Source organism: Leucoraja erinacea, chromosome 8, assembly GCF_028641065.1.
Source record: "Leucoraja erinacea ecotype New England chromosome 8, Leri_hhj_1, whole genome shotgun sequence".
Classification (NCBI taxonomy): Eukaryota; Metazoa; Chordata; class Chondrichthyes; order Rajiformes; family Rajidae; genus Leucoraja; species Leucoraja erinaceus.
The window spans coordinates 14,523,408-14,542,204 of NC_073384.1; the positions used below are offsets into that span (position 1 = coordinate 14,523,408).

Here is an 18,797-nt window from a genome sequence, read left to right on the forward strand (position 1 = left end):
TGTTATCATCCAGGGAACTACTTGCTCCAGGGCACAATTATTTCCTCATCCTTCAACCAAAGCCTTGCAGTGGAATTCATTTGCCGATTACACCAAGTTCCTGCCATTTTGTCCAAGGCTTTCAGAGTACTAACTACATCCATTTGAAGTTCTTTGAAAAAAAAAGAGGACATGGGTTTAAAGAGAGGTGGAAAAAGCTTTAATAGGAACCTGAGGGGTAGCTTTTTCACACAAAGGGTGGTGTGTGTATGGAACGAGCTGTTGGAGGAGGTAGTTGAGCCAGGTACTAACGCAACGTTTAAAAAACATTTAGACAGGTGCATGGATAGGACAGGTTTAGAGGGATATGAGCCAAAGGAAGGGTAGGTGGGATTAGTGTAGATCCGACATGTAGGCCGGCGTGGGCAAGTTGTGCCGAAGGGCGTGTTTTCACACTCCATTACTCTAAACTTTGTAGTTCGAATCATTTCCAAGCCAGATTTAAGCAAATTGGGGACAATGGTGCAATTACTAATGTTGACAGTATCTTAATTAAAAATGTTTAACAATCTGTGTACTCAGCTCTTCCATTATGCTATTTGTCCCTGTAGTTGTAAAAACTCAAGTGCCGTATTTCCCGGCATTGAAGACGCACCCCCATTTAGAGTTGTTAAATTTTGAAAAAAAGGTTGGAGGGACATACTTTTTCACGCTCAAAATAAATAAATAAATAACATTAAAATAAAGACAGTTCATTTTGTCCAAGGCTTCCAGATCTCCTCCGGGGTGGGGGGGGGGGGGGGGGGGGGGTGGAGGGTGTGACAACAGGTGGAGAGATGGTGGGAAAAATGGGAGCACACCGGGACAAGTTGATCAGTTGTGATCTTATTGATTGACAATACTAGTTCAAGGGACCAATTGGGGGGTTGAAGAGTTCCTTTCATTGTGTGTGGGGAGCCAGCATGGGCAGGAGCGTTGAGAAGGATGGGCTTGGGGATCATGCCAGCAACTCACTTACCGCAGCCACGGCGCTCCGGGCGCGGAGCCACCGCATTGTGGCTGGGGAGGGAAGTAGCTCGGGTGGCTGCGAGTGGCTGCTGGGTTCTTGGATCGACATGACAGTGGAACCAGCCGCCACCCCAGCCCGCTCACCTTTGACAGTGGTCTCCATCTGAACTCCTCTCCCCTTCCGCTCGCCGGGCTCGCTCATGTCAGCCGCTTCCCTCAAATCCTTAAATTCCGACTGCCGCCCGGAGCAGGACATGGCCTCACTTGCTGCGCTGGGTGACACTGCATGGCATTCACTGCCCGGTCCGTGTATTTCAATGTAGACAGTGAGGGGACCACCTCAAGAGCAAAGATCATAGAGCGGAGCGGGCCAGTGGGCGATGGATAACAGGACAGTGGGCGGTGGAGCTTACTCCTGTGTCAGCGCGATCAAGGGGCCAATTGAGGTTACTCGCACTGACATAGGAGTATGCTCCATCGCCCGCGGGTAAAGTTTCGTGCCTTATTTTTGGGTAAAAAAATAGCGTCTTCATTGCGGGTGAAGGGGACTCATTGCAAAACTTAGTTTGGAGGGAATTTATGTGGTGGTGTGGAGTGGGGGTGAAGGGGAAACTTTAATTGATTATCCCCTACCTGGTCGGCGACTCCGGGAAATAAAGTACTTTGTTTTCAAACTTCAAATATACCACAGTAGCTTTGTTCATCTTTGATACCGAAAAGAGTGGATTCATGGTGGCCTAACACTTAGTTTATGATGCCTACCAATTACACTGTTGTGCACTAGACGCATATGTTACATCTTTCAATGAAGATTCTATTTGTCCTGCCACTGGCTGAGACACCCCTGGAACCCGTTTTATTTCTATGGTGCATCTGTAGAAGTTGGTGAGAGAAGTTGGGGCCATGCCAAACTTCCTAAGCCTTCTAAGGAAGCAGAAGTGTCAGTGTGCTGTCTTGGTCATTGCTTCTATATGGGTGGTTCAGGAGAGGTCATTGGTTAAAATGACTCCTGGGAATTTGAAGTATTCAACATCACTACCTCAGCACCGTCAATGCATTCTGGGGTATGTGTACTGCTATGCGTCCCAAAGTCGATCACTATCAAGGTATTATTTCCCAATGGTTCTGTTTTTCATCCAAGAGGCAGCAATGTGTTTTCACCATTGCTTTGGGGGTGAGAAATGGACTCACAACCTTCAGATTGAGTTCACTAGGTCTGGAGCAGAGCAGTGGGCACACCATTGCAGACCACGCCCAACAGAAAAATCTGCATTTGCAATGAATTTCTTCTATTCAAAGCATTGTTACTTTTCACACAACACCTCAAACCCTTCCCCATCCCACAATTCATCCTCACCACATCCAGTGGCTCACAGTGACTGAAGTTATTGCATTTTGTCACAGGTTGGCGATTGCCTGCTTTATTTAACAACCTTTCTGAACTAGGAAAGGTTTAATGCTGACATGAGATCGTTGGTCTTGGCAATCATAGAAAGGTCCCAGAGGTTCATTGCATGGGGATTCAAATCCATTCTTGGAGCTCCATGATGGAATGAACTAGCATCTATACCACTGTCCGCCTAGGGCTGTCAATAGCCCAAGAATACTTTCCAAACCAACTACCTGCCCTGCATGACATCAGCACAACTAAGGCATTTCTTCTGTCAATCCAATCCGAGCATATTATCAGCAGTGGCGGACTGGGTCTAAAAATATTGGTTGCCAGGAGACAAAGGGCCCCCCACTTCATCAGGGGCCCACTTGATATAGGGGGCCCACTTGCAATCGGGTAAGCTGACACCCTGGTCAGTCCGCCACTGATTATCAGTGCCATCTTTTAGAGCCATGCAACAAACAGGCCCTTCAGCCCATCAAGTTCATCCAACCACGTCAAGTACATACCAATCTAATTTACCAGCATTTGGGTCATGGTCTCCATCACTTTGGCATCTCGAGTGCTTGCCCAGAATTTTCTTGCATTTGCTCTGGGGGCCGTGGACACGAGGAACCAGGTTTGATGCAACTAATTTTACAAAATAGCCCTTGTAACCATGAGATCTTTCGTCTAATCAGCTTGAGTTGGCGTTGCCTACAAATCCCAAAGGATGAGCTCTGACACTCCGCATCACCTCTTGCCCTCCATGTCATCCCCCACCCCAAGAAAAAACAACTCAACTTGCTTACCCTCTCTGGAAGGCACCTCCTCCTGGATCCCATTGAGCTGCTCGGATTTTTTATCAGGAGCCTCTTGAACCTCCGATTCCCCCTGCATTCCGGAAATCTGGCCATTGTTCTGAACGGACTGTTGGAACAGGAGGACACAGTTATTTTACTTCAGCCTGTTAAATGGACACACACTGGACCTTTGACTTTAGCTTAGTTTATTGTCACGTACAATAGGGTACAGCGAGAAGCTTTTTTGTTGCGCGCTCACCATTCAGCATAAAGACGATGCACAATTACAATTGAGCCGTCCAGACTGTACGGATAACGGGATTAACATTTAGTGCAAGGTTAACTCCAGTAAAGTCCGATTAAAGATAGTCCGAGGGTCTTCAATGAGGAAGTTGGTAGGTCAGGACCACTCTAGTTGTTAGTACGATGGTTCAGTTGCCTGACAACACCTGGGAAGAAACTGTTTCTGAATCTGGAGGTATGTGTTTTAACACTTCTGTACCTCTTGCCAGATGGGAAGGGGGAGAAGAGAGAGGAATGGATTTCAAATCCATTTTTCCCTCTCCCATGAGGTCACACCATTTTAGTCTGGGGTGGTGGGTGAGGGAAAGTCAATGTTATGATGCAACACAAGATATATTGATTAATCCAAGCGCTGTACGTTCAGAGATGTACAGAATAAACCTCAAGGTCAGATTTAAGTATCCAAATCCATATTCTGTTCCATACCAAGCTTTTGATTCAGAGGTGGATACTGTAGCATCTCAGTGAGAGGGGGAGGGGAGTTAAATCAATTAATGAGGATTATCCACAAGCAGCTGGGAGAGTAACTAAACAATTTACAAAACTCAAGAGATAAGAATGGTTTAAAAAGAAATCAGGAATCCAGCACCATAAAAGGCTTTATAAAAATCATATGCCCTTTACGCTAAAGCACAAAATAAAGTGGATGTGGAGATTAGAACAAGGATAGATCATTTATACGTGGCCATTGTTCTCAAGTGAAATAAACTGATGGATGATCTGAAATGAACAGATTCAAATAAACCATTTCTTATGGGGGGGAAGGAGAGATTGAAATCAAGAACTAGAGTATATAGAATGATGGCGAATGGCACTTTTATAGAATGATGGCCAATGGTACTTTGTCACATGTACCGAGGTACAGTGAAATTCTTGTTTACACACACGACAGTAAATGTATCATTATACATAAGCATATATTAATTTAAGTAAAGGATATAGGAACAGCACACTGAGACAGTATACGAGTCGCCAGGTTTGGCACCATTTTCAAATCCAAGTTGTTATCGGGGTAGAGTTCTTAACCTGGACATAAAGGCCTGTTGTCCTGGCTGTATTGCAGGAACGGCCTGGGCAAGCGCAGCTGTTGCCATCCTCCACCACTGGTCCACCACAGGTTGGAAATCATAAGTATGTTCTCCCTAATAAAGGTGATGTTAGCCAAGGGGAAATGGAACCGAGCTGCAGATCAGCCTCAATCTAATCGAAAGGCTCAGCTGACCTGTTTGGGTTAAACAAGCTCTATATGCACCAATGGTTTTAATAAAAAGAGGCAAAGAACTACAGAAGGTACACAAAAATGCTGGTGAAACTCAGCGGTTTCTCCATCATTTTTGTGTACCTTCGATTTTCCAGCATCTGCAGTTCCTTCTTAAACAATGAACTACAGATGCTGGTTTACGAAAAAAGACAGTGCTGGAAAAACTCAGCGGGTCAGGCAACACTTCTGAAGAACATGGATAGGTGACCTTATGGGTTAGGACCCTTCTTCAGACTTATTGGGGGGGGGAGGGGGGACAAAAGCTGGAAGTGAGGTGGGACAAGTCAAGCCCCTGGCTATTAATAATGTTCGACTGGAATGGGAGGGGGGGGAGAGAGGGGCAATAACGGGGTTAATTGTACAGTCCTTGCAAGAGGGGGAGCATTTGGAATCACCTCATTCAGCCCCGCAGGATTCACATCAGAATCGAAGGCTGTAAATCAGGGGAAAGATATGACTCTTCTCTCTCCCTACTAATAACCCCCCACCACCAAGAGCTGACACACGACTGCAATCTAAAGCAGAATCAAATCGACTTAAATCTGCTCGAACTGCTTAATGCATTTCCACTGAATTTTTATTTATATCTTTAATAAAAGCCAAGAGCCAAAAAGGCTTTTAAAGCAAATGGGTGATGCAACGCGGTCAGGGGCTTATTAACTCCAGTCTGCACAACGTACTAACTAACTACTGCCTTTGCAGGAACAATGCAAATCAGTTAGCAAGAAACCAGCATTGTCTTACAAAGTGAAGAGCCAACAGTATAAATGTTATCAAATGATTTAATTCTAGCACCTTGCATCAGGGAGGGAGACGGATTGTTCTTTAAAGTGTTTCTATTAACAGTAGCCCCTTTATAGCGAGTGCCTGGGACTCCATATAGGAGGGGTGGGGCAATAGCTGGTGGAGCCATGGCTGAAACATCCTCACAGCAGTCAACCAGCAGCCTTGAGGAGTGCAAAACCCTCAGGGGCCACTGGACCTGGAGTGGCCGAATCCAACAAGTTGAAGAATTTCCTTTCAAATGCGGTCATATCCAGACATTCAGGCTCCTGATTATTGATAAGATTGCCATAGTCACCATTTCTAATCTGCCTCAAAGGCACACAGATCATCTCTCCTGCACTGGATGAGCGACGCAACTACTGAGTGCAGGGTTTTATTTGATAACTGGGACAGACAGACAGACCCACTGGAGTGGTTGAATGCATCTTTAAAGAGAGAAACATTTGTTCTGTGTGCATATACATTGGGGTGGGGGCAGGGTGTGATGGAGACGCCCCTCAAACAAGGGATATCACGCTAGGGTGGTCCAAGATTCAAACAAGAGGACATGACTTGAGAATTAAGGGACAGAAGTTTAGGGGTAACTCGAGGGGGGAACTTCTTTACTCAGAGAGTGGTAGCTGTGTGGAATGAGCTTCCAGTGGAAGTGGTGGAGGCAGGTTCGATTTTATCATTTAAAAATAAATTGGATAGGTATATGGACGGGAAAGGAATCGAGGGTTATGGTCTGAGTGCAGGTAGATGGGACTAGGGGAAAATAAGTGTTCGGCACGGACTAGAATGGCCGAGATGGCCCGTTTCCGTGCTGTAATTGTTATATGGTTATATGGTTAAATGGCAAGGGTGCCGGGTATAATAATATTTCAGTGAACACTACCATACCACACTAATGAATTTATGCATAGCCTCCGAGAATGCAGGAAGACTTTTTGCACAAGTTCTTGTTTTGTGTATATGTTTTGTTCTGAATAAATTTGCTTTCGATTTAAAAATGTATACGAGTGAGAAAGACTGCAAAGTTTAGAAGGCATCAAATGTAACCTAACTACAGAGAAAGGAAGGAGGGGCCCCCAGGCCCATTAGACAGACCCGAGTGGCAGGAAAACACTGGAGGAAACGGTGACAGAACACTTACAGCGGCACCTCACGTAGCATGCAGGATGTATCCCCAGGAACAACTCTGCTTATGGTCTCTGTGTTAAAAGGAGTCATCATAACGTTATAAATAGGAGAGGTTAGAAACAGTGCAGAAAAAGGCACAAAGTGCTGGAGTATCTCAGTGGGCCAGGCAGCGCCTCTGGAGATCATAGAATAGGTGACCTTTCAAATCAAGACCCTTCTTTAGAACTGAGGAGTCTGAAGGGTCTTGACCCACAACGTCACCTATTCTCCAGAGAACACAAAATTGCTGGAGAAACTCAGCGGGTGCAGCAGCATCTATGGAGCGAAGGAAATAGGCAACGTTTCGGTCCGAAACGTTGCCTATTTCCTTCGCTCCATAGATGCTGCTGCACCCGCTGAGTTTCTCCAGCATTTTTGTGTACTTTCGATTTTCCAGCATCTGCAGTTCCTTGTTAACCACCTATTCTCCAGAGATGCCCCCCTGACCCGTTGAGTTACTCCGGCATTTTATGTCTATCATTCTACAAAATCAGTGGATACTGGATTGGGAAGAGCCAACATGCATTTAAATGAAAGGAAAAAAATGAAGTACATTTAAGAAATCATCTGAAGTTGTAACCAGCAGCTCAGACAAGGCAAACCCAGTGGACATGCTGTACTAGACTTTCAGAAGGTCTTTAATAAAGTGCCATACAAGTGGCTACTTAAAATTACGAGTGCGTATCATTTGCAGCAAATGATTTAACACAATAGGAACATGTCATTTTCTGGTTGGTAGATAGTCAATGATGCAGGGATTAGTAATGAGACACCAGTTGTTCACAATACAATGATTTAAGTGGGTGCCCCACGTACACCATCCACATGAGTTGATGCCCCCAAGGTGGGTGAGGGGGATATAAATAGGCTAATGGGCAAATGGTATACAGTTTGGATTGCCAGTGACAGGGGACATCTGCTGATGCATGGGTGAATCACAAGATTGGTGTTAACTGAGGGTGTGCATCTCCTGTCATTTAAACTGCTACGATGCTGGCTCCGGCACTTACAGCAATGTTCAATTCCATTTGCCGCTCCTCAGCAAATAAGGAACCAAACCTGCGTTGCAGCAAGATGGGGCCAACATTCAGGCATGGGCTGACAAGGAACAAGGAAAATATGTATTACAGAAGCCAGCAGCGGAAGAAAGGTGTGAAGAAAGAAGTGGTAGAGTTGCTGCCTCACAGCGCCAGAGACACAAGTTTGATCCTAGTGTACGGGGATTGCTGGTCGGCGCGGACGCAGTGGATTGCATCCAGTTTTCACGCGGTATCTCTAAACTAAAATCACAGGCGTTGACCATCCACAATAGTCACTCTTGACATTTACTGGCAATACCAGCACTGGGTCTGCCATTATTAATATGCCACAAGGATCCATTAGTCAGAAACACAACAGGACCACCCATATAAATACCGTGTCACAGGGGGAATGGTTACCCATGAGTATCCTGCAGCAAAAGACTTTCATCCCAACATCCCAAATTCTTTCCACCCTTCACAGGGCACAAGTTAAATGGAATACTTTATTCCCTCTATCTGCGCAATTCTGACAATAGCAGCTTGACAACATCAAGGTACTAATTTTATTGCCAACCTAACCACCACCCAATGGATTAATTCCTTCCACCACCAATGCAGTGGTGTGGAGTGCACTTTGTACAAAACACGATGCAGTTACTCACCCAGGTTACTCCGATGGCATCGGCCGAGGCCAAGATCTCCATCAGCCAGCAGAACAAGCCAGCAGCATTGGGAACATCATGATCCTGATTCTTTCTTTAACTCCCCACAAGCCACACACCAACCCAATGTAGAAATATCACCAATCCTATATTGCTGCTGGGACTAATCCTGGAATTCCCCCACCAAAAGCCATGTGGGAACAACTTCTCCAGAAAGTGTGTAGAAAGGAACTGGAAATGCTGGTTTAAACCGAAGATAGACACAAAAGTTGTAGTAACTTAGCGTGTCAGAGAAAAGGAATAGGTGGCTTGGGTCAAGACCCTACTTCAGAAGAAGGATTACTCCTGCTTTTTGTGTCTACCTTCACCAGAAAGACTGACTTGAAACAAGAAAGCAGCACACCATCACCAAAGGTATATAGGGATGGGCAATAGAGATTGACTGTATTGACCAAACTCCAAGAATAAATAAATAAATTGGCAACATACTGTATCTTCACATCTGGCCCTTAATCACATTTCCATTGACATATGCAGAGTATATTTGTGATGTATTTGGCAACTCCTGCAGTCATGAAACAGAACAGTACAGGGACAGGCCCTTTAGCCACAGTGTCTGTGCTAAGCATGATGCCAAATTAAACCAATCTCTTCTACCTCCACTTGATCCATCACCCTACATGTTCATGTACCAGTCTACATGCGTCTGAAACACCATAATCGTATCTACTTCCACCACTTTCCCCAGCAGTGCCTTCCATGTACTTACCACAAAGAAATTGCCCCACGCATCTCCATTTAAACTTTCCTTCTCTCACCTTATCCTCTAGAATGGACATTTCTACCCTGGGGAAAACACTGATTATCTACGCCTCCTACAGCCTCCGACACTCCAGAGAAAACAATCTAAGATTCTCCAAATTATAACTAATCCAGGCAACATCTTGGTGAACCTCTTCCACAGCCTCCACATATGTAGTTCAATGAAGTGCCCAGGCCGCCACACCCAGCAAAAGTCGCAAGCTGTTTGTTGCTGCTCATATTTTCTATCTTGTGTTAAATTCTCTGACAAATGCCTTGGGATATTTCACTGTATCACAAGGCTCAACTGTTGTTGCAATAACTGGGGAATTGAAATCAAAGCCATTTCTGAATAAAGATAAGAATCTTCATAGTATCTTAATCTTAATTTGCAACACATTGGCATGGGGAAAGCAACTGCAAGTCTTCAGCTGAATCCAATTGATGTTCATTTAGCTGAATGTCTGAAATACGTACATCAATTATGGAACAACTCAGAAGCAGACTCAATCCCCATATCAAGTCAAGTTTATATGTATATATATATATCACCAAAATTGCAAATTACCATTTTATAATAGACATTCTCTGTAAACTTCCAAGGAAATCATATTATTAAGTTTCATGCTTCTTTAGATTCATGCATTCTAGTATAACTACATTTCCAGTCGAAGCAAAAATCTGAAGTGAACGTGGACACTTTAGAGGCGACACAGTGGAGCAGCTGATTGAGCCACTGCCTCAAAGCACCAGAGACCCAGGTTTGATCCTGACCTCAGTCTGTGCATTTACAGGTTCTTCTCCCTGTGACCATGTGGATTTCCTCTCACGTCTCAATGATGTGTGGGTTTGTAGGTTAGTTGGCCTGTAATTTGCTCCTAGTGTGGAGGCAATGGGTGTGAAAGTGGGACAACAGAACGTGAACGGGTATGCGATGGGCGGTGTGGGCTTGGTGGGCTGAAGGCCCCTTTTCCACGCTGTACCTCTAACCTACAAAAAAAACCCAATAGATCACACAAGCCATCAAAATGATGCTGAAAAATAGAACAAACTTGGAAAAAAGGGAATCAGAGAAACCTGAGGCAATTGAATGAACCTCAACGCTGGTATCTATTGCTAATCATCATTACAAATTAGAAGCATGGTGCAGCAAACTACCCACCCTGCAATAAGGTGGAGTAAATCATCAAATTTTGCAAGGCAGCTACGATTTATGGGAGCCCCCCGTAAGGTCAGCTCAGCTTGGTCTGTGCAGAGGGAGCACACACCAAGACTGTGCCTCTCAAGGAGCCTCAATCTCTGAGATAAACATGAATAGCCACAGCATTCTGCACTTAATCACATGGTGAACAAATGTAAACTGCAAGCCAAATACAAACTCAAACAGCTCCCCGAATACAATGTTTAACCTCAATTGCACATTAACATTTTGTCATGCCTGATTAAGCAGTTGAGAATCACTGGCCTCGTGCTCCTCCCATTACATTCTTAAAAAGATTCAAAGTATTTTCTCTGTAAACACTCATTTCCTTTCCATCTGCCGAGATGGAATTTGCAGTGTAACTCTAAATCAGTCACACCATCGACCCTTGTCATTTCCACAGTAGACCATTCCCTACCCGCATGCTGTAGCACTTCTTAGGGTCATAAGAGTGATACAGGGTTGAAACAGGCCCTTTGGCCCATCTTGCCCACATTGGCCAACATGTCCCATCTAGACTAGTCCTGCCTGCCTGTGTTTGCCTCATATATCCCTCTAAACCTGTCCTATCCATGCCACTGTCCAGGAACGAACGGCAGATGCTGGTTTACACTGAAGATTGACACAAAATACTGGAGTAACTCAGCGGGACAGGCGGCATCTCTGGGGAGAAGGAATGGGAGATGTTGTGGCTTGAGACCCTTCTTCACACAGTCAGGCGAGAGTAGCCTCATTGTCTAAGTGTTTGTGCAATAACTACCTCCTCTGGTAGCTCATCGCATATACCCACCACTCTTTGTGTGAAAAGGATACCCCTCAAATTCCTATGAAATCTTTCCCGCTTCACCTTAAACCTATGTCCTCTGGTTCTCGATTCCCCTACTCTTGGCAAGAGACTCTGTGCGGTTACCCGATCTATTCTTCTCAGATTTTACTGAGTGTATAAAATCTCTTCAAAGGGTCAAAGGATGTCTGCCGTTTGGCCCGTTGAACAAATAGTCTAAGTGCAATATATTAGTTTCACTGCTCCCTCCATAACACATTTGTTGGCCCTTTCACTTGCCACTTTCAAAGACCACCATTTCTACCACCTCTGGGAGTTCATTCCAAATGATCAATGCACATTCTTCTTGCATGTCTTTTGGTTCATCCCCCCTCCCCATCAAACACCCTCAAGTCCTCTAATTCCACATGACTGCAAATGTCTATTTCCAGGTCAAAGCCCGAATTGAGTAATCAAGGAGATGAAATGGATTTCCAACATGATGTTTGCGTCCTTATTCAACGTCGGGGACCAAGATGCCAGACTTGTCTCTTTTCTGGATTTACAACACTCAGTGAAGTGAAGGGTCCCAAAGTAACCCTGCTTTGGTCATCACCCTCGACTCTCGACAACACACCGTATTTGTATGGACATTTCTCGGGGATCTCCAGTTTCCACCCACACTCCAAATACGTACAGGTTTGTAGGTTAATTGGCTTGATATAACCGTAAAATGTCCGTAGTGTGTGTACGATGGTTAGTGTACAGGGATCGCTCGTCGGCAAGGGCCTGTTTCCGCACTGTCTCTCTAAACTGAATGTCACCACACAATTAAAAAGAACATCAAAAGTCAGGAAAGTTTACACTGCTGGAGACGAGACAGGCGATACAAGGAAGAGTAAAAGGCCTGTCCCACCAGCATGCGCCTGCATGCGGCAAGCGCGACCTAACGTGGTCGCTTGAGCCGTACGGCCCCGCGGGGCCGGTCCCACTTCGATCGCCGGAGCCGGATGGAGTTGTGCGGAGCTGGTCCTGACATCGCGCGGAACTCTGAAAAACTGACCGGGTTCAAAAATTCCGCGCGGCAACGGCCTGCCGGCCCGCAGCCACCTCGACGCCGTACGCACCGCCTCGACGCCATACGCCCGTCGGACTTCGCTCGAACTTCACGTCACTCACTCGACCTCCGTGCGTACGACGTCGAGGTGGCTGCGGGCTTTAGGTCGCGCTTGCCGCATGGAGTCGCATGCTCGTGGGACAGGCCCTTTACAAAGCAAAGAGAAGCAGGTTTAGGAGTAATATCCAGCGTCGACCAGTCAAACAGGTGAAGGCATCCTTGCCACCACATAAATGGCCCACTTCCTGTGAAGCACTGGGTCACCGGTACTTACGTGGAGCCTTTCAAAGGTAAATCTTCATCTTCCTTCAAAGATTTCATCTTTCTAACCATAACTTGGAGCATAGGAGGCTGAGGAGTGATCTTAAGAGATGTTTAAAATCATAATGAGAGTAGAAAGGGTGAATGTACATGAATGTCTTTTACCAAGGATTCGGAAACAAAAACCAGACGGGGAAAAAAAGACAAAGTGCGGTAGTAAAGAAGGGTCCCAACCTGAAGCATCGCCTATCCATATTCTCCAGCGATGCTGCCTGACCCACTGAGTTACTCCAGCACTCTTTGTCCCTCTGGGTTTCGGTTCCCCTACCTTGGGTTAAACACTCAGCAAACTATTACCCTTATGATTTTAAACACCTCCACAAGGTTCTGTTCTTGTAAACCAGCTTTTGCAGTACCTTGTGTCTACAAAAACCATAGGTTTAAAGTGAAAGTGAAAAGATTTAATTGGAACCCAAGGGGGTAATTTTTTTCCACTCGGAGGGTGGTGGGTGTTTGGAACAAACTGCAGAGATGGTAATTGTAGCATGTATGATGACAACATTTAAAAGACACGGGTACATGGATAGGAAAGGCTTTGGGGGGGATATGGGCCAAATGGAACTAGCTTAGTTAGGGCACCTTGATCAGCATGGACGAGTTGGACTGAAGGGCCTGTTGCCCTGCTGTATGACTATGACTCTCCAACCTAAAACGTCACCCGCAGCACATCAACAAGAATTAGAAAATAAAAAACAAAAGCAAATATTTGGCACGCAGCGATGGTCCAAATCTGGAAAGCTTCATTGCTATTTCAGGATATTCGAGAATGGTTGAGAACTAGTCGGTCGCTTGTTGAACTCAACACAGTGCTGTAAATGAGGAGAACAGCAAGCCTTTTGTAGCTTGTAGCTTTCTGGAAAACAGTAGAAGCTGCCCGACAAAAACACAAGCTAATTGTTGCTTTTCTGCTGTTCTTATATCTGCAGCAATTTAATTTAGTGCAGGGATACAGCGAGGAAACAGGCCTTTCGGCCCACTGAGACCGCACTGACCAACGATACCCGCACACTAACACTATCTTACACACACTAGGGACAATTTACATCTATAGCAAGCCAATAAGCCTACAAACCTGTACACCTTGAGTGTTGGGGGAAACTAGAACTTCCCAGAGAAAACCCACGAGGTCAAGGGGAGGATGTATAAACTCTATACAAACACCACCCATAGCCAGGATTGAACCCGGGTGTCTGGCGCTGTAAGGCAGTAACTCTACCGCTGCGCCACCATAATTGATTCTGCCAAAATCACAGTTAATTGGCTCGGGGTGATGCCTGTATGGTCGTGAGTAGTGGCCCAAAGAGTCGTACTTTTTTCTCGTCGCCGCTGGATTTTCAACATTTTTAACATTTTTGGCGACCTGCTGCGACTATGCCAGGTGCCGGCAAGTCGCCAAAAATAAATTACGAAAGTGGGACGGGTCCTTAACTCAGTGGGACAGGCAGCATCTCTGGAGAGAAGGAATGGGTGATGCTTCCGGTCAAGGCCCTTCTTCAGATTGGTCTATTGTATCCTAGGGTGGTGTGGAAAGTTGCCGAGGGACCTGACAGAGAGAGATGTTTGCGTCTTCCGTGGTTATGTGCGTGGTCCTGGAAGAATGGCATGTGGTGAATTTTGTGGGACGCGGGGACAAGCCAAGAAATGGCAAGATGGCGACAAGATGGTAAGTACCGGTGACCCAAGAGGATCACCGAAAGAAGATCTATCTGCATTTGGAACAGCAAGGAATGATTAAGGTTAACCACCATGGCTTTCTGTGAGAGATTTTTTTTGAAGAGGGACTGAGTAGATTGACAAGGGGAGGGCAGCAAACTGTCCACATGACTTCAGCAAGGCTTTGACAAGGTTGCACATAATAGGCTGCTCTGATGGCTGGATCAGATGGGACCTGGGGTGAATAGGATTTCTCTAATTTCATTGCATTCCCTCTCTCTGCATCCCTCCACCCGCGCTAGTCATCTTGTTAGTGTCACTGTTCGTATCCCTTCCTGATCACCTCTTCCACAGCCAACAATGGACCATTGTACGCTCCACCTCTCTCACAATCCTCCACACCCCCCCCCAACTTGACCTGTACCTAATTTGAGCTGGCTGATGTGTTCTGAACCTTTTCATACTTCTACTTTCCCTCTCCCCTAACTCTCAGTCTGAAGAAGGGTCTCAACCATAAACGTCACCTATTGCTCTTGTCCAGAGATGCTGCCAGACCCACCGAGGCACTCCAGCAGAGTGATAGGGGAGGGTCGTTTTTCAGATTGGAGATGTGTGAGAACGGATGTGCCACATAGAAAATAGGTGCAGGAGTAGGCCATTCGGCCCTTCGAGCCTGCACAGCCATTGAATATGATCATGGCTGATCATCCAACTCAGTATCCTGTACCTGCCTTCTCTCCATACCCCCTGATTCCTTTAGCCACAATGGCCACATCTAACTCCCTCTTAAATATAGCCAATGAACTGGTCTCAACTACCTTATGTGGCAGAGAATTCCAGAGATTCACCACTCTCTGTGTGAAAAATGTTTTCCTCATCTCGGTCCTAAAAGATTTCCCCCTTATCCTTAAACTGTGATCCCTTGTTCTGGTCTTCCCCAACATCGGGAACAACCTTCCTGCATCTAGCCTGTCCAACCCCTTAAGAATTTTGTAAGTTTCTATAAGATCCCCCCCCCTCAATCTTCTAAATTCTAGCGAGTACAAGCCGAGTCTATCCAGTCTTTCTTCATATGAAAGTCCTGACATCCCAGGAATCAGACTGGTGAACCTTCTCTGTACTCCCTCTATGGCAAGAATGTCTTTCCTCAGATTAGGAGACCAAAACTGTACACAATACTCCAGGTGTGGTCTCACCAAGACCCTGTACAACTGCTGTAGAACCTCCCTGCTCCTATCCTCAAATCCTTTTGCTATGAATGCTAACATACCATTCACTGCCTGCTGCACCTGCATGCCTACTTTTAATGACTGGTGTACCATGACACCCAGGTCTCGTTGCATCTCCTCCTTTCCTAATCGGCCACATGGGTCAGTGCTGGCTCCCCTGTTGAATGTCATCTATATAAATGATTTGGATGAATGGTTAGTACATTTGCTGATGGCACCCAAACTGGCAGTGCACTGGATTCCTGAGGTTGCAACACGATCTAGATTAAATGGGAAAGTGGGCAAAGGAATGCTGATGGAATTTAGCTCAGACAAGTGTGAAAAGAGGTGCATTTTGTAAAGATAAACTGGGGCAGGACACACACAGATAAATTGCAGTGCCGTGAGGAGCGCTGTAGAACAGAGACTCCTAGGGGCATAAGTACACACTGTGCCCATGTTCTGTTCCAGAGAACTATCTGCAAGCTAATTTATTTGTAATGAAAAAAAAAAAATGAAATGAAATGATTCAATTTATTGTCATTGTCAGTGTACAGTACAGAGACAACGAAATGCATTTTTAGCATCTCCCTTGAAAGGGAGACACAGGGCGTCGCGGTGTGCCCGCGCCTGCCGCCGTAACATTCCATTACAAGCAAAGGTGGGTGAAGTGTCTTGCCCAAGGACACAACGACAGTATGCACTCCAAGCGGGATTTGAACCGGCTACCCTCCGGTCGCCAGCCGAACTCTTAGCCCATTGTGCTATCTGTCGTCCATAATGGCATGATGGCACTTTATTTGTCACGTGTACTGAGAAACTGTGAAATTCATTTTTGTACACAGTTCAATACAAGTATCACTGTACACAACCACTTAGACACATCTCAGATACAGTATATGTGTATAGCAGTAGTACACCGAGACATTATACAGTCACCAGCATTGGTGCCATTGGTGACTGATCTAGCACTCTGGTGCCAGGATAACAGCCTCCTCTTGAACATCAAAAAAACAAAGGAGCTGATCATGGACTTTAGGAGGGCACATCATCCGAGGACGTACACTCCATTGAGGATAAATGGGGATCCTGTGGATAGGGTGAACTGTTTTAAATATCTGGGAGTCCACATCTCCGAGGATATTTCATGGGCATCACACGCCTCAGCACTCGTGAGTAAGGCAAGGCAGCGCCTTTACCACCTCAGGCAATTGAGGAAATTCAGAGTGTCTCCGAGGATCCTCCAGTGCTCCTACGCAGCGGCGGTGGAAAGCATCTTGTTCGGGAACATTACCATCTGGTTTGGGAATTGCTCTGCCAAGGACAAGAAGGCTCTGCAGAGTAGTGCGTTCGGCCGAACGAACGCACTATGGGAACTTCACTCGCCCCCCTGCAGGAACTATACAACAGGAGGTGCAACTCCAGAGCAAATAAAATCATGGGAGACCCCATTTCCACCCCTGCAACGGACTGTTCCAGCTGCTACGGTCAGGCAAACGCCTCCGTTGCCATGCGGTGAGAACGGAGAGGTTGAGAAGGAGTTTCTTCCCAGAGGCAATTCGGACTGTAAACGCTTATCTCACCAGGGACTAACTCTACTGAACGTTTTTCCTTTCATTATTTATTATGTAAAAGAATATGTGTGTTATGATTGTGTTTATAATTTGTTTGGTTGTTTTGTTTGTCTTTTGCACAAAAGTCCGCGAGCATTGCCACTTTCATTTCACTGCACATCTCGTATGTGTATGTGACAAATAAACCTGATTTGACTTGACTTGATGTTCAAGTCTCAGTTGTTGTAAATTCAGTGTTCAGGCCACAGTCCAGAACCAGGGGCCACAGTTTAAGAATAAGGGGTAAGCCATTTAATGGAGATGAGGAAACACTTTTTCCTCACAGAGAGTTGTGAGTCTGTGGAATTCTCTGCAGTGGAAGCTGGTTCTATGGATGCTTTCAAGAGAGAGCTAGATAGGGCTCTTAAAGATAGGTACAGGTCTGGGGATATGGGGAGAAGGCAGGAACGCTGTACTGATTGTGGATGATCAGCCAAGATCACATTGGATGGTGGTGCTGGCTCGAAGGGCTGAATGGCCTACCCCTGCACCTATTGTCTATGACAAAGGTAGTCATATCTCTACTTTATTAATTGTTCTCAGTCTTGTTCTTTTTGTGCCATTCATTCCAATTAGTGGACTTTGAAAGTGGCGCGTGAAATGGAAAACATTTGTGCCCTGGAGTGATGAGTGAGACTAGTGGATTGCACTTGCAGAGTATCTGGAGAGGTAGGGTTACCATATAGAGTGATCTTTGTACATTTTCACCACTGAACAACAGACTTGTAGAGGTCTGGTAAAATGAAACCTGTTCGTTACCCAGGAACTGCCTAAACTAGCATAAACACCGTTTTAAAAACCATGGGAGAATCTGGGTACTGGTCCCAGTAGGCCAGGTCTTTCACATACTGGGGAATCCCTGAACAGAGTTTGCTGAAAGTGGGTAAAGGGGTACACGTGCCTTAATTAGTCGGGGCAAGTAGCAAAATAATTTGGGCGGCACAGTTGCTGTCTTACAGCGCCAGGGACCCAGGTTCGATCCTGACAATGGGTGCCGTCTGTATGGAGTTGGTATGTTCTCCCTGTGATTTTCCTCCAGGTGCTCTGGTTTCCTCCCACACTCCAAAGACGCACAGGTTTGCAGGTTAATTGGCTTTGGTAAAACTGTAAACTGCTCCTCGTGTGTAGGATAATGTCAGTGAACGGGGTGATCTCTCGTCGGTGTGGATTCTGTGGGCCAAAGGGCCCCATCTTTTGCGCTGTATCTCGAAAAGTCTTTACAAAAGCCTAAATTGGTATGTCACGTTGCAGCTGTGCAAGACGCTAGGGAGAATGCACTCGGATATTGTATGCTGTTCTGGTCATAACACTTAAAGCTTGAGGATGCAGTAAAGGTGTGGCCAGGACTGGGGAGTTTGAGTTACAAGGAGAGACTGGAACAGTTTTTCCTGGAGTGAAGGGGGTGATCCTATCGGAGGGTTATAAAATCACGAGGGGCTGTGATAATAGATGTAGTCCAGTCAGGTACCTTGGTCAGCATGGATGAGTTTGTCCAAAAGCCCTACTTCCAAGCTGTGTACTGCTGGGGTGGTACAGTGGTAGAGTTGCTGCCTTATGCCCCTGTCCCACTTCGGAAACCTGAATGGAAACCTCTGGAGACTTTGTGCCCCACCCAAGGTTTCCATGCGGTTCCCGGAGGTTGCAGGTAGTGGAAGCAGGTAGTGAGACTGACAAAAACCTCCAGGAACCGCACGGAAACCTTGGGTGGGGCACAAAGTCTCCAGAGGTTTCCGTTCAGGTTTCCCAAGTGGAACAGGGGCTTC

General features: G+C 45.9%; 1 protein-coding gene across 1 annotated transcript in view; it reads right to left on the reverse strand.

Annotated features, from left to right (window-relative positions):
• The window catches only part of LOC129699343 (A-kinase anchor protein 12-like), a 93,086-nt gene that overhangs the window by 37,643 nt on the left and 36,646 nt on the right, over positions 1-18,797 (reverse strand). Inside the window, exon 2 of the mRNA XM_055639021.1 lies at positions 3,172-3,289. Within this exon, the coding sequence (XP_055494996.1) occupies positions 3,172-3,289 (118 nt within the window). The remainder of the gene's footprint in view (positions 1-3,171; positions 3,290-18,797) is intronic.